General features: G+C 44.9%; 1 protein-coding gene across 3 annotated transcripts in view; it reads right to left on the reverse strand.

The window, feature by feature from the left end:
* TNPO1 (transportin 1) overlaps positions 1-16,522 on the reverse strand; it is a 113,717-nt gene that overhangs the window by 53,876 nt on the left and 43,319 nt on the right. For all 3 annotated transcript variants that reach the window (XR_008316509.1, XR_008316510.1, XM_053297566.1), the window contains exons 13-14: positions 15,124-15,349; positions 8,482-8,653 (exon numbers count right to left, since the gene is read on the reverse strand). Coding sequence is in view for 1 of the 3 variants with exons in the window: in XM_053297566.1 (XP_053153541.1) it covers positions 8,482-8,653; positions 15,124-15,349 (398 nt within the window). In the remaining 2 variants the exon portion in view is untranslated. The remainder of the gene's footprint in view (positions 1-8,481; positions 8,654-15,123; positions 15,350-16,522) is intronic.

Below are 16,522 nucleotides of genomic sequence, written 5' to 3' on the forward strand. Positions count from 1 at the left end.
AAGAAAAACAAGTCAAAATAATCGACATAGCAATACCAGGGGATAGCAGAATAGAAGAAAAAGAAATAGAAAAAAATCACCAAAATGCAAAGATCTACAAATTGAAATTGAAAGGCTGTGGCAGAAAAAGACCAAAATAATCCCAGTGGTAATTGGCGCCCTGGGTGCAGTTCCAAAAGACCTTGAAGAGCACCTCAACACCATAGGGGCCACAGAAATCACCACCAGCCAATTACAAAAAGCAGCTTTACTGGGAACAGCCTATATTCTGCGACAATATCTATAAGAACAGCAACAACACTGACAATAAAATTCTTGCATCCCAGGTCCTTGGGAAGGACTCGATGTCTGGATAAAACAAACCAGTCAATAACACCTGTCTGACTGTGTAAAACAAATTGATAATAATAATAATAATAATAATAATAATAATAATATTTTCTCTCTCTCTCTCTCTCTCACACACACACACAGAGGGGTATTTCAAAGTAATCCAATTTCTCATCTGAAAGATCTTCCTCATATCAGTTTTCTCCTCTAAGAAGTTTGACCTCCCATCTTAACGAAAAATGGGACTGACCTAAGTTGGAAATGCTAAGTATTTTCTTGCATGGATGCTTCTTGCCAGAGATATTACAAGCATACTTACAGAGCATCTCCTTGTTATTAGGGGCAATTAGTTGCTTCCTACAGCAATACAGATAATGAAAAATGTGATATACTCTCCCATGGGCTTAAGTTGCACTAATGAATTTCACCTCTCTCAGACTGGCTCTTCCAGATTGACTTTTTCTTAGGATTCTGAAGCATTGGCTCAGGCATTCAGAACACAGACTGCAAACCATTATCCACAATCTCCTAAGCACTTGTCAGATGAGCAGGTCACATCTTTGGCCTATCAGATTATCTGTAGCTAGTGAGTAAGAAAAGTCTCATGCTGCTTGGAGTACACAAAGCTTCCTATGCGAGACCAATAGGAGATAAAATAGCCTATTCAGATCTCTCTCAACAATTCTGTAATTCCTTGAATTGTTTCACAAGCAGGACAGCCAAACAGTTAAATAGTATTTCTTGTTACCTGCAGGAATTCATCAACAGAGCAAACTATCTCCATTTATTAAACAAACCAGGAAACTGCTTCTTTGCCCTGTATCAAATCTTTGTAACAGGTTGCTTACCTGTAACTTTGGTTCTTCTAGTGGTCATTTGTCCATTTACATAAATGGGCTTCGCGCATGTGCGGAGACCATGTTGGGAAACTTCCAAGCGTCTTCACTCCCGTTTTGGAGGGAATCCCGCCCCCAACCGCTATATGCGGCTGCGCCTCTCCTCATCCCCTCAGTCCCGGAGTCTGCCTTCAGGAGACCCCTGCGGGGAGAATGGGAGGGCACATAAAAAGGACAGATGACCACTAGAAGAATCAAAGTTACAGGTAAGCAACCTGTTCTTCGACATGGTTCCTGTCTTTTACACAAATGGGCGCACAACAAGCTCTCTTACCTGGAGGAGGATCTACTTGAAAATGGATTGAAGAACAGCTCTGCCAAATGTAGTGTGTCTGTGCCCAGGCATTGATCTCACAGTGCTGGATAAAAGAATGTGGCAATGCCCAAATAGCTGCCTGGCAGATGGTTTCTAATGGCACTGCTCTATCAAAAGCAACTGAGGCAGCCATTGTCCTAGTGGAATGTGCCCTGATAGTAGATAGGATCTGCTTACATGCTAACCAGTGGCCGCCCGTGAACATGCCTCTGGGCAGGCGGCGGGAGGCACCTTTAAGAGTAAATGGATTAGGTGCTTACCCCCGCAGCTGCCACACCTGAACACTGTGCAGAGAAGAGGTGTGCCGCCCAGCAGCCCCTCCAGCAGGTTATTGCTGCCGCCACTCACCTTGCTGACACAGAGCCAAGCCCCCGCCAGTGGCCAGGTGAGCAGCAGTGGCGATTCCCCACTGCAGGGGCTGCTGAGCGGCACGCTGCTTCTCTGCACAGCATTCAGGTGCTGCAGCTACGGAGGTAAGCAATTAATGCATTTACTCTTAAAGGTGCCTCCCGCCACCCCCCGCCCCAGCTCATGGGTTCACAGGCCACCACTGGTGCTAACTTATAGAAGAGTTCAATTGTGGTGACTATCTACCTCGATAGAGTCTGTGAGGAGACCTGACAGTCTTTCCTTCAACTCTCATAGAAGACAAAGAAGAATTTTGATTGCCTCCATAAGCTGAAGAAAGAAGGCCAAGACCCACCTAAAATCTAGCAGATGCAATTGTTCTCTGTTTTAGAGATCGGGGGTGTGTGTGTGTTTTTTTTAAGCAGGCAGGTTGATTGGCTGTGAGTGATGGAACATTTACACTACTTTTGGTAAGAATTGTATGTCTGGCCATAGTACCACGTCATTACAGGGCTGTCAAGGAGGAGATGAGACAAGCCCTTCAGAAATTGTTTAAAAGTTGCATTTTTGAACTAGGCCTGCCCAATCCTTGAAGTGTGAGCTACGATTGCTGCTAGGTGAACCTTTAAGCCTGACTGTTTCAGGTGCTACAGGTATGAACAAACTTATTGAACATCTAATGAGCAAATATCAAACATGTGTTGTTCTGCAAACTTACAGAATCGTTTTCATTTGTGATCATATGACTTTGTTGTTGCAGGTTTCTGCGATGCTCTAAGGACTACCGGCAACTCTAAGGGGAAGGAGGCAAGATTCTCCAAGCCGGCAAGTGGAGGGATTTCTGGGTGCAGAATCTTACTGGCTGCCTGAGATAGAAGGTGACTATACTCTGGGAGATGTACATATTCTGTTGCCTTGTGCATCAGCCATGGAAACCATGGTCTCTAAGGCCGACATGGTGCTACCAGTATTATATTTACCCCTTCCCTCCTGATCTTCAGAAGGATTCTTGGTAGTAGCAAAATCGGTGGAAACAGGTACGTGAAGTGATTCATCCACACAGGGCTGCACAACTCAAATGCCCTGGTGGGCCGGAACCATCCACAACTTGGTGCGTAGAGGCTGAGGTCAAATTTATAGCACATTATGACATTAAAATTAAATATTATTAGTTACTTGTGGCTCTATTTCCCCTGTCAATGGACCCATAGTTTTAACCAAGGATAGTGGCCAGAGAATAGGTCCTGTCCCTGCTCGATCAGTGGGGCCCCTAGAGTGCATGCCAGCCTCAAACAAATGCCAAGTCCTCTCATCTTCCTAAATAGTTGTTGCTTTCAGGCTGCAATGCTAGACATGCTTACATGGGAGTAAGCCTCACTGGGTACACCATGGATCATATTACTGAGAAAGCATGCACAGGATGGTGCTATAAGTCAGTTTCCAGCTCCTGTGTCGCTGCAGGATACCTGGGGGTCAGTAAAAAAGTCCCTGCGGGCCAAATCCGGCCCCCGGGCCTTATGTTGTGCAGGCCTGGCTCCACAGGATGGTGAACGCATCTTCCAACAAAATTTTGCCTTTCCCTGCCCTAGAACAGAAACTGTGGCATTGTTCGTTCTCTGATATGAAAAAGGCACCCAATGTTTGGGTTTTCTATTGTCGGAAGATTTGTTGTACTATCATTTCGTCCAGTTTCCAGTCATGGCAGGTCATGGATGACCTGCTGAGCACGTCTGCCTGAAGATTTACTGCACCTTGTATGCAGATCGCTTGCAATGTGACATTGTGCCTGATACACAATTGCCAAAGTTCCATGGTCAAGGCTAGGAGAGATCTGGATGCTGTCCTGCCTTGCCTGTTTATACATGCTTTGGCTGTTGTGTTGTTCATCTAGATGGTAATGGACAAGTTCCTTAGGAGAGAAAGGAAGCCCTTCAGGGCGCTGAACACCACAAGTAGCTTCAAGTAATTAATGTGTGTATGGTTCTTTCTGGAGCACTCCAATGGCCCTTCAGATGCAGAGCACCCATACACACAACCCAACTTCATTCTGATGCATCCATAGCAATTATCTGGCAGGAGACAGGAGGATGGACATCTTCCTCTGTTAATTCCCAATTGGAGATCATCCATCAGGATGACCAAGGCGGTCTCCACCCTATAGCCCACCCGAAAGCCAATTTGAAATGTATCTAAGTAATCAGTTCCCTCCAAGACCATATGGAGTTGGGAGGCCACCACCCTCTCAATTATCTTGCCCAACCAGGTTCAAGAAAGGCCTATAGCTGCTTAACTCTGAGGGATCCAACGCAGGCTTCTTCAAAAGAGGTCTAATTGCCTTCTTAAGGCAAGGAGGGATCCTGCCCTATCTCAGAGAAGCATTTATAATCTCTACTAGGCCTTCTACAACAACTTCCCTGCCAGATAGAGTATGGCTAAAACCCATTGGTCTGAGGTGATGTGGTCCCAAACTGGCAAAAATTAGCCAGTGGAAATGAGGAAATAGCAGGCGAGTGCCTGTTGTCCAAATGGGAGAGTCATTGCTTCTTAGGATACAAAGTGGTCCTCTGTTTCTGTGAGGCTGTTTTGTTTGAGGTGAATGATTGCTTCCTCCTTAGGAGGTATCTTTGAGGATGAAAGGAACCATCCAATGGAGTTTGTTGGGAGGACAAGCATGAAGATTGATAGCATGGCCATTTATTCTGCTTTGGTGGTTGAGATGCAGTGGATTGGTAGGTCATAGAGAATGCTGTGCTCTTCATCGTCTGCACCTTTTGAAGGGTCTCATACATTTTATCATCAAAGAGGGCTTGCCCTTCGAAGAGGAGGTCCTCAATCCTCAAGCATGGCTCATATGTGAGCCCAAATGACTGCAGGCACACATGCCTGTGATTTGCCACAAAGGTTGCCATCACCTTGGCTGCACATTCAACAGAGTGCTTTGCGGAGTATAACTCTTGTTTAGCTAATTGCACAGCCTCCTTTAAAAACACATTGGCTGGATCCCTTTTCTCCTGAAGCAGCTGATCAATGAAGGGAGACACCTTTTCCCCTAGGAAGTGATTGTACTTGGTAATTAGCAATTTTTAAAAGTTACAAACTGCCGCTGAATAAAGGCATCTGCTGAAGGTGTCTAATTTTCTGTCCTCCGTGTCCTGGATTTGAGGTTGATCTTCCCCTAGTTCTTGTCAATGCTGCCTCCACGACTATCAAGTTTGGGGTAGGGTACCTCTGCAGGAATTTAGATGATTCTTCTAGTTGAACCCAACAGAAATTTTCAAGGCACGCTCAGTGCGGAAGCCACTCTAGAAATATAATCAGTGTATAGTTTCAGGTCTTCCTAGGGGAAAAACTTGGTTTCGGGTCTGTTGGGAGGTCTTGTGGCGGTAACCCTGAAGCTAATTTGGAGTGTGAGGATTGACGTTCCTGATCCTCAGACTCTTCTTCTTGTTCCAAATCCGAGCGTTCCGTTTCAACAGGTTCTGCTTCTTTTTGAGTTGTTGGTACCGAAAGAATCAGTGGAGGGCAGAAGATGTGGTGTCTCCTCACTTCTAGGTCTCGAGGGAACAGTCTTTTCAGTGAGCTGTGATGGTTTCAAGGGCAGTTCTTGTCAAGGATCCATAGATTCTCTGCTCCTGTTGTGGTGCAGGCTGACTCTACTGTCCAAAGAATGTGTGGGACAGCGAGTGGGACAGATGCGGTCTGTTGTAGCAACTTGTGCAGTTCCTTACATAAGCATGATGTTCCAAGTCTGTATAAGAGCACTCTTGATACCGATACTCCTCTCAGAGTCATAACTCTGCTGGCATAAATCATAGGGTTCCTTTAGTCCGTAACTGCTCCTGTAGCAGTCATAGGAATGGTAGTCTTGCTACCATCCTGGATGTGTTCCATCACCACAATCTTTGGAATATGGGGTCTATTGGAGAGTGTTCCCTACTGTGTTCATTTGAGCAGTATTGGCTATCGTAAAAGTAGGCATATTTGTCCCAATCTCGAGCCCTATACCTGTTGGGAAGTGGGCTAAGTGGTCATTTCAATGGGCTAAGTGGTATTTTGGTTCCAATCTCAGTGTTGGCTTTAGCCTCATTGGTGGTGGTGGCAACCCCAATCCTCAGGGATATAGTGATCACTTGTGTCCAAGAAAAGGTATTCTGGTCCCCATTGGTCTGGAGAATGGGGCCAAAAAGGTTTATAGTCTGGCAAGTTTCCCTCATCCAGTGAATTTATTGATGCAGGTGGCGAACTATCCTTTGGGATGGGTTCCAACAAATCCAGTGTGCTCAGGTCAGAGTTGTTTTTCTTCTGAGCAGATGGAGCCATGTGGGCAAGATTGGATCTAGCCTGGGTCTTCTTTTTCGGTTTTGCCAGGATGGACTATGATTCTGGCACCTGTTTCCTCTTTAGAATGTGAGGCAGGCATTGGCCCGCTGGTAAGGGTGGTTGTTGCTGTAACCCCTTCTTTTTGTTTAAGGGCACCACCAGTGCCCTTAAGTCCATAACTGCTCCTGTAGCAGTCATAGGTATGGTAGTCATCCGGGGTGGCATGTCAGACCAGAAGATTTAAGTATCGATCCTGATGCTTTAAGCATCAAAGGCAGAGTTGCTAAGGATGCTGAGGGAGTACTCTGTGTAGGGTCTGGGACCTCTTTCAGTACCAATGGTAAAATAGGCGAGGGCGTGGTGGCCTAGCAGATCTCCATAGACCTGTTTTTGGCACTGGTGGCTAAAGTTCTGTGAGGAGCACAAAGCCTGCTCCCAGAACACTGAAGGGAAGCTGTGCTCTTTCCAGCTTGTTTTAGTGAAGTTCTGGCAGTGTGGGACGATGGCAATTTGACCCCACATCACAAACACTTTTAAAAAACCATCTTGCTCACCATATGACATGAGCAAGACCTATGCTCTCCCTTCCTGGCTGGGAGCAGGTTGGTGGGGAAGGGCGAATAAATTATAATGCAAAAAGGTTAAGCAGCGATTACCCGAAAAAACTTAAAGAAGAAACAGGAGAAAGAGATAGATAAAGATAATAAATAAACTCTTTTTGTTAGTACTTGCAAGAGAAGCTCAAAAGCGTCTAACAAGGTCAACTGAAATGCAGAAGATGAAAGACTGAGGGGATGAGGAGAGGCACAGCCACATATAGCAGCTGGGGGCATGGTTCCTGCCAAAACAGGATTGAAGAAGCTTGGAAGATTCCCGACATGGTCTCCGCACATGCACAAAGCCCATTTTTGTAAAGAGAGACCAAGTCAAAGAACAGTAATTACAGCTATTTAAAATGAAAAGCTGGAACAAACTTGCAGCATAAATTATAGAGATCACAGGACTTTTCACAAGAATGTTTGCAGAGCAGGGGCTGAGATGGACAGCAGAAGAATACTAATACTAATTCTTCCTCAAGAATGCATGCCCCAATCTTAATTTTTTTTTTTTTAAAGGAGATGCAGAAGCAGGCTTTTGCACGATTGCTTCCTGGATTGCAGCCATAGATCAGTGGGTACCATCTATCTGCACAGCATTACTTATTTTTTTTATTATTTTATTTAACATATTTTATACCCCCCAAAACTTACGTCTCTGGGTGATTTACAAAGATTAAAAAGTAAAAGATTAATTAAAAACAAAAACAGAAAATTTAAAAGCAAGAAATTTAAAACACAGTTTAAAATTTTAAAACAATATTCTAAAAACAACACTAAAACAATATCAGTTAAATCAATCAAAACAATATCACTTTCCACTGATTCATCCTCAGATGCAGACCCCCATACATAGTCTGGTCCATTGTAATGCCCACGTTTTCAATCTCTTTTGTAAGACTTTGAAAGAGGGAGAAAAAGACAGTGTACTTTAAAGCATCAATATCACCATTTTGCAGAAAGCCAGGATCCAAAGAACTACTTGGGTTCTCACAAGGGCTTGGCACTACCTCAGTAGAACTGTTGACTTTGTTCTTTGACCCTCACCCGCCCACTCACCCCAGCTATAATCACAAAGTTCCTGAAACTCTCATTTCAAAAGCAGTTATCACTCAGGGACTCAAGGAACACACAGTACCACTTGAGCCATACATCTAGTTTCACGGTTATTTAGATATTGGATTATGAGATCATACCACAGAGAACTGGTGTAGCACAGCTATTTAGGGCAGGAGCTAGAAGTCTGGTTTCAAAACTCACTTCAGCCATGAATTTAGGCATCTGCTTAAGGCGAGCCAGCATTCCCTGCTTGAATGCAGTTCCCATTATCTATAAAGAGGGGGGTGACACTGACCTAACATATACGATAGAAATCTACCCAACACAGATAAAGTAAGTGAAGTATATGAGAACTTGGGGTGGGGGTGGGAATAGCTAAGCATTATGAAACAATAATAATGTATTTCAAATAGTGACAATCACTTCACTGCCTTAATAATCTTTCATAATATACGTTCACAGAGTTCACAGTGCAAGCAAAATTCAGTACAGTGGAAGATTTATTGAGATGATTAGACAAAATAATTTGATGTTTAGGGTTAGAGAAGCTAAAATATGTTGAGATGTGTTAGCATCTCAAAATGCACCAACCTAAAGAAATAAATTAAATACTTACTGGTTTATTTAGATGATGGCCTACAGAATCTGCTAAAGTTCCTATGGCATCATAAAGAATGAGCAGATTCTTATGCTGGTATTTACTAAATGCGAAGACCAGAGTATCAAGTATATAAGCAAGGTAAGGAACAAGTTCTGTACAAGCCTCCTCTTCTAGAGTAGCAAAGGCACTAAGGAGCAAAATAAAAGTTTAGTCTGCAGAATGATAGAATACACAATTTTCCTGTAGGTAAACTATCAATTCAGATCTTTAATGGGAGCATTACTCAAGTACAAAGTCAATTTATCATCAAAAAGTCCTAAAATATCAAGGTTTTCTGAGGAGTACAACAGATATTGTACCTTTTACTTTAATACATGTTCAAGTATTTACTTGAGTTCAAGTATTTACTTGAGGCCACAATCCAAATCATTTGTGCACACCCAGAGGGGCTCCTTGCGTTCATTTGAACAGCAGATCTTCCCAGCCAAACAGTTTTCAAGCCTGTCAATTTCCGAAATGGCTGGCCACATAGTGCAAGGGGCTGCAGTGCCAAAGGAAAAAGGGTTCAATGTACCAGTGGGTATTTTAAATTATGTGAGTGCTTCTTTATATAATGCCTAGAATGGGCTTGAAATCTTCAGTATCCATGTTTTAAGCTTGACGGGGCGGGGGGACATGAAAATTAGTAGCAAAACTAACAATTCCTTTAAAAGCCATTGAATGGACTAATAAAGAGCCAAATCAGGACAGCCTTGAAACAGAAGTTTTAACTTTTTACTATAATTCTAAATCTATCCATTAGAACTACAGGTTACTCTCCTGTAACGTTGGTTCTTCTAGTAGTCATCTGTCCTTTTACACTAATGGGCTACGCACCTGCACAGAGACCTCGTTGGAACCTAACAAGCTCAATTCTCCTTCTTTAGGTGGGAACCCTGCACCCAGCCGCTATATGCAGCTGTGCCACTCCTCATCCCTTCAGTCATGGAGTCCAGCTTCAGTGAACCCCGCGGGGAGGACAGAAGGGCATATAAAAAGACAGATGACCACTAGAAGAACCAAAGTTACAAGTGAGTAACCTGTAGTTTTTCGATGTGGTCTCTGTCTTTTATACTAATGGGTGCATAACAAGCTAGCACCCAAGGAGAAGGGAAGACAGAAACAAGATGTAATCTGCCAGAATCATTTATTTAGAACAAATACATCCACTGAAAAGTGACTGCAGAACACTCCTGCCAAATACAGCATCATTCTGTGCCCTGACATTGATAGCATAATGACAGATAAATGAATGGGGTGAAGCTCAGGTAGCTGCCCGACATACAGTGTCCAATGGAACCGCACAATCAAAGGCAACAGAGGCCGCCACAGACCTAACTGAGTGCGCCTTAATGGTTGCAGGCAACTGCTTATGAACTAATTGACAGCAGAGTTCAATTGTGGAAACTATCCATCTAGATATGGATTGTGCTGGAACTTGGAGACCCTTACGAGGCCTGTCGTACAAAACAAACAAGGAAGGAGTTTTTCTCCATTCAGCAGACCACTGGACATAGAAAGATAAAGCCCTTCTAACATCCAAACAATGCAACCTCCTCTCCGCATCTGAGGAAGGATTCAGAAAAAACACTGGTAAAGTGAGTGGGGACGAATGGTGGAACATGGAAACCACTTTGGGCAGGAACTGGATATCCGGCCTGAATATGACCTTGTCCTTTTGGAACAGAAGGTATGGTTGGTCAACCCGCAGGGTCCTCAACCTGCTTACTCTCCTGGCAGAGGTAACGGTCACCAAAAAAGTGACCTTCCATGACAAGGGTTGCGGATCAATTAAAGCCAAAAGCTCAAAAGGGGGGCCGTAGCAGACCGGCCAAAACCACAGACAGATCCCAAGCTGGGGACATGACAGGATTGTCTTGAAACATGTGTAACAAACCTTTCAAGAAACCTTTTACCACAGGGTCCTTAAACCATGAAGCCCAGGTCGCGGGGGGGGGGGGGGCAGCGAGGATGTGCCACAATGGCAGCCAAATATACCTTAAGGGATGAAAGTTTTAAATCAGACTCCTTAAGAGACAACAGATAATTACATATAACTTGTACAGACGGGTTAAATGCATCAAACCCGTGCAATGAAGCGAATGAACATAAACGAGTCAATTTCTGATCATAGGCCTTTCACGCGGACTGCTTCCTGGCAGCAATAAAAATTTCCTTAAGTTTCAGTGGGAAGTCGGCAGGACCTTCCAAGCCATCAGGTAAAGAGATTGAACAGCCGGGTGGAGCACCCATCCCCTCTCTCGTGACAGCAGGTCCAGTAGGGCTGTCAGGTGCACTCAATCCAACACCAAGTGCCTCAGGACTGGAAACCAAGGCCTCCTAGGCCACCACAGGGCTATCAGGATGGCCCTGGCCCAATCCACCCTCAGTTTGCGCAGGACTCTTGGAATGAGGGGAAATGGGGGAAACACATAGAGAAGAGGGCCCGTCCAAGAAAGGATGAAGGCATCACCTAGAGAGCCCTTGCCTTCCCCTCCCCTGGAGCAATATAAGGCACATTGAGCATTTTCCTGGGAAGCGAACAGGTCCAGAGTCAGAACTCCCCATTTTACAAATATGTCCCTGAGAATATGTCCTGGTCCACTGCCAAATCGTGGGAGACCACCTTCATCCTGCTCAAGGTGTCTGCTTGGACATTCAGGGAACCTTGTATATGAATCGCCCGAGGCGACACCACATGTGCCACACACCAATGCCAAAGGTCCAGAGACAGGCACAGAAGGCTCCTCGAAGACGTGCCGCCCTGTCGATTGACATAGGCTTTTGCCGCAGTATTGTCTGTCTGTATCGTCACAGAGCAACCCCCAATAATGGGCAAGAAGTCCTTCGGAGCATTAAAAATGGCCAATAGCTCCAAATAATTGATGTGGTGGGTCCTCTCCCTGGTGGACCAATGACCACTCAGGCAAAACCCTTCCAGGTGCGCCCCACCCCAACCAAGCTCCAAAGCATCTGTGGTGATCACTCATCGGGATGGGGGAGCCTGGAAGGCGGCACAAACATTCAGGTGTCGAAACTCAGTCCACCACTCTGCCGTCATCCGTACCCATTGAGGGGGCATGTGCTCTAGATGGCCTAGATCCCAAAGGGGATTGAACATGTCCAAAAACCACTTCTGAATAATACACGTTCAAAGGCGTGCTCGGGGCAGTACGTAAGTAGTGGCCACCATGTGACCCAATAGGCGCTTGTACCAAGCGCATAGTCTGTGGGCCGCCGGGCAAGAAATCTATGGCCAGTAGATATGCGGGCGTCCGGAAGGAAGACTTTTTCCAGTGTCGTGTCAAATATCAGCTCTATGAACTGTATCCTGCGAGACAGTTCCAACTGCGATTCTTTGAAATTGATTTGGAAACCCAAATCCTGCAGAGTGTCTATGACCAACAGTAGGGCATCCAGGACTGCCCACCTGGTGCTTGCAAGGATGAGCCAATCATCTAAATATGGCAGCACCTGCAACCCTCTCTCCTGCAGGAAAGCCACCACCGGGGCCAGACATTTTGTAAAAACCCTCAGCACCGTCATGAGACCGAATGACAGGGCTTTGAATTGATAGGGGATCCCCCTGATCTGGAAGCGCCAATGTTGGGGGTGTATCGAGACATGGTAACATGTGTCTTAAGTCTAGAGAAACCATCCACATGTCTTTTTCCAGGATGATCATCATAGTCGGTACCGATAGCATCCGAAATCTTTTGTACACCAGATGCCTGTTTAGGGCCCTGAGGTCCAGTATAGGATGCCAACCTCTGTCCGGTTTCAGTACTATAAAGTATCGGGAGTAGAAACTGGGACTGTCTGGATTGGCGACCTTCTCGATCGCATCCTTTAATAGGAGAGCAGTAACCTCCTGGTCCAACTCCGGAGTGCACACAGTAGTCACGACCCCGGACATGGGCGGCGTACTTCAGAACTCGAGGGCATAGCCCAAACGAATGATCGTGAAGACCCACTGGGATTTCGTAAGGCCGCCTTGGGATTTTCTTAATGAGACAACCCTCGGGAAGCACATTCCGACTCCTGAGAGCTGGTATCACTCTCATACCCCGACTCAGGATGAGCCAAAGAGTCCTGAGCCAAGGGTGTCGAACTCGTAGGGGAGACTGCTTTGCCAACCGGATCGTCCGGTACCAAAGCTGGCATTTCTGCTGGCAGCACCTGGATTGGAACAGCAGCCTGTTGTAGCGAAGAAGCCGAAGGGGACAGTTTGTGTCGCTCAGCTCAATCCCAAGGGGAGCACTGCAGAGAATGGGAACACAGCCTCCCTTCCGAATGTGACGGAGGCTCACTCCAACCGCTCACGGTACCAGGCGTCCCATATGAGGGGCCTTCCATGTAACGAGAGCCACATTGAGACCTAACATAATCAGAATGGTCTGAACAATAGTCCTCCTGATGTTAACCATACGATCCAGAGTCCCAGCACCAAGAGTTATAGGACGGCTCAACTGCCACCAAGGGAGAACGGTGCTCTGACGCTCGGTACCAATCCAAGTAAGTGGACTCGCGACGGTCCCAGGCCCGATCATGCCTGTAATCTCATGAGTGCTCTTCCAAGTCCCAACAAGCACTGCCGTCCCTAAGTAGGATATGCTCCTGGCTCCTCCGAGGTGGAGAACGACGCCCAGGGGAATATGCCTCCCTGTCCGATGAAGCGTAACCAGGTTCATCCAACGCCACAGAACGTTCTCTATTCGAGCGAACCCAAGCAGGGACCAAGTTTAATGAGTCCTCCACAGGCGAGCCAGGCCTAGCTGAGACCGAAGACTCTGGGGTAGGATGATCTGCATCCACCTTCGGTTTCTTGGCCACAGGGGCCTCCGACATGGGAACTGACGAGGCCGCCTTTTTATTTGCTATAGGAGGGAGATGTTCACCCGCCAGCAAATCATGATGCACATTGGACGACTTCTTCCGCTTGGGTACTGAAACCACAGGGATCAAGGACCATTTCGGTACCATGGGTGCGGAACACTTTGGGAGGTCTTCTGAGTGTGTTGGCTCACTCAATGTCGTCGACGGAATAATAGTAGGAGGTGTCGATACCAGTATCAAGCCCAGATTTTCGGCCTCTACAGGAGCAGACACCAAACACTCCAATGTCACCGATGAAGCCATTTTCATGGATCGCTTCAACAATAAGGCTTCCAGCAAATGGAGATCCAGATCCCACAGGGCTGCGCGCAGGCGAGAAGCTCTATTCTTACAAGCCTACTTCATAAACTTCTGACAGTGAAGACAGCTCTCAACTATGTGGGATTCTCCCAGGCACAAGAGACACTTGGTATGAGTATCGGGGGAAGGGATCTTAGATCCACACTGAACGCACGGTTTGAAGTTCGTCGTACCCAACATAAACACCAAAGGCCAGCCAGCAGGCCACCACACTCCGTCCCAGCAGGGACCAGAGCTCAGAAGAAGGGAAAGACCCATAAAAAACCATAACGCCAAGAAAAAACCGCTACTATGTGAAGAAATAAAAAAATTAAGAGAAAGGAAAAAGCAGGGAGAAAACAACAAGGGGACAGCCAGATCCTATTCATAGTCGAGCTGCAGACTCCACAATGTTCACTGAAGCACGGATGACAAAAGACTATGGGGATGAGGAGTGGCGCAGGCTGGGGGCAGGGTTCCTGTCCAAAGCAGGAGAATTTAGCTTGTTAGGTTCTGACGTCTCTGCGCAGGCACATAACCCATTAGTGTAAAAGACAGAGACCACATCGAAGAAAGAACCATGTACAAAATAGTGGTGAGGATGGTCAGACACAAAAGTGATGGCTCAGAGGACAGAGCCAATATTATTGTATAAGGATCTTATAAATTTCATGTTAACTGCAGCTAGATTATCCATTGCACAATACTGGAAGCATAAAAACCATGTCTTTGACATCTTGGTATCAGTCTATGTGTCATATTGCCATATCTGAAAAACTGACCCATATTATCCGCCTTTCAGCGGGTCAAGCTAATTCTAACGATTTTTTCATGATATGGTCAGATTTTATTCTGTTCACAAATCAAGATAATTTTAGTCATTCTCCTCTATTTACATATCTGGAAGGATGGTTAATGGATGTCATTATGTATCAGTTTTACTATTCATGTTTATGTATTGCCTTATTAAATAAAAAATTAAAAAACCCCAACAACAACAAAAACAAGGACAGAGCCAATTACTTAATGGACTCTATAAGCCACATACTGGGTTAACTTGCATATAAACATACAAATCGACTTCTGGAGTTACGTAGATCAGGATTCTAATACTGGCCAACGCTAAACAAAGACCTGGTCAAAGGTAATCAAATAAAGCTCATATTTTACAGAAACGCAACACAGAGGTTGAAAAATAAACAGCACAAGGCCAGCAATGGCAGATGATAAAACCAAAATTTGTAGTTTTACTATTGTTAAAAACACTAGCAGTCAGAAATCCTTGCCAATCACCAGAGATCTACTGGTAGATGCCAATCTACCTTCTGTTTACTCTTGATTTAGACTAAGGAGCAGATGTTAAGTATCAACACAGATAAGTAAACATAATGTGTTCATTATGTGCTTTGAGGACCTCGGATAATATTCATGGCTCTGACCTACCTGCAGGCAGCTTCTTGTACTCGTTTGTTGCTATCAAGGATACGTTTTAGCAACTCAGTCATTAATGGCTTCAAGTACGTGTCTGGGGGTTGACTGACTACCCAATGTGCATAGCGGCTAAGAGTCCAGCAAGTAATGGAGCGCACAAGAGCCTTTTTATCCGAGAGGCACTGAATAAGGTGAGGGATTAGCTCGGGAAGATATGGAATCATACCCTGCATGCAACCTGTAAATAATAGGATACCAGTTAGAAATGCTTAGTTGAACCACTCCCAGACAAAGCAACAAATCCAACAGGAAAACAATTCCATAATTATGCCAACTGGAGGGAATGTGTCATTGCATGAACCATAATACGTTTTTGACAGCTACCTATTAAAAACAAAAAAGGCAGACAACACTTGATTTCTATACCACATCTATGGTGAAATGTGAAAGAACAGTAGTTCAGTTTGCAGCTCAGGTAAAACAGCAATGTACAACTTGGTCCCTAAACTCACAATTCCCTTGATGAGGAAAATGCAGACTATGATGGGGGAATCACATTACAAAGAGTGGGAAACAACCAAGTGTCAATTTTTTTTTAAAAAAAGTATACTCTCTTCTCCATTTCTTTACTATTGTGCCCAAAAGAATGTAAGAAGAAATGTTTAGCCTATATGGCACTTACAACAACAGGGATTGGTACAAAATAACTGAAGCAGATAACCTAATGGGTTAAACAGTCACAAAACTAAGATTGCCATTTCAAATCGTTATGTTCAATTCTTGGTCATAACTTGCCTCAGACTAATGTTCTACATTTTGACTTATCTATGGTTCTTTGTACTTGCTCTAAAAACTCATTAACTATTTCAAATGTGCATTATTACAATTTATCAAAATCAAAATCTTCTCTAATTCTCAATTCAGTAATCTGATATCAAACTCTGAGATACAGGTAGAAGAACTAACAGCCACTTGCTCAAGACAGGCCAGCAGGTTCATACCTGAGTAAAAATAAGTGACTTGCACAGAATTATCCAGCCTGTCATATAAAATGTAGCAAAACTTGGATTTCTCTACTTCGTCAGTACAAAAGAGTACCCCACCTTTTAAATCAGAAACTCAATTTGTTTTCCCCCCTGCGATGATCACTGCACAGAACATTTTTAATCCACAAACCTAAATACTCTGAATCTTCATAGAGACACTTTGTACTTTATCTCCATGTAGAAAACAAAGTGGAGGACTTTGTTTGTAGTGATGTGCACGGACCGGTCCAGAGGCCATTCTACAGGCCTCTGGATCAGTCTGATCTTGGGGCAGTTCGAGGTTTGCACGCCGGGGTGGGGGTTCCTTTAAGGGCGGCGGGAGGGTGTACTTACCCCTCCCGCCACTTTCCCCTCGCCGGCGTGTT

Source organism: Hemicordylus capensis, chromosome 2, assembly GCF_027244095.1.
Source record: "Hemicordylus capensis ecotype Gifberg chromosome 2, rHemCap1.1.pri, whole genome shotgun sequence".
In the NCBI taxonomy this organism is placed as follows: Eukaryota; Metazoa; Chordata; class Lepidosauria; order Squamata; family Cordylidae; genus Hemicordylus; species Hemicordylus capensis.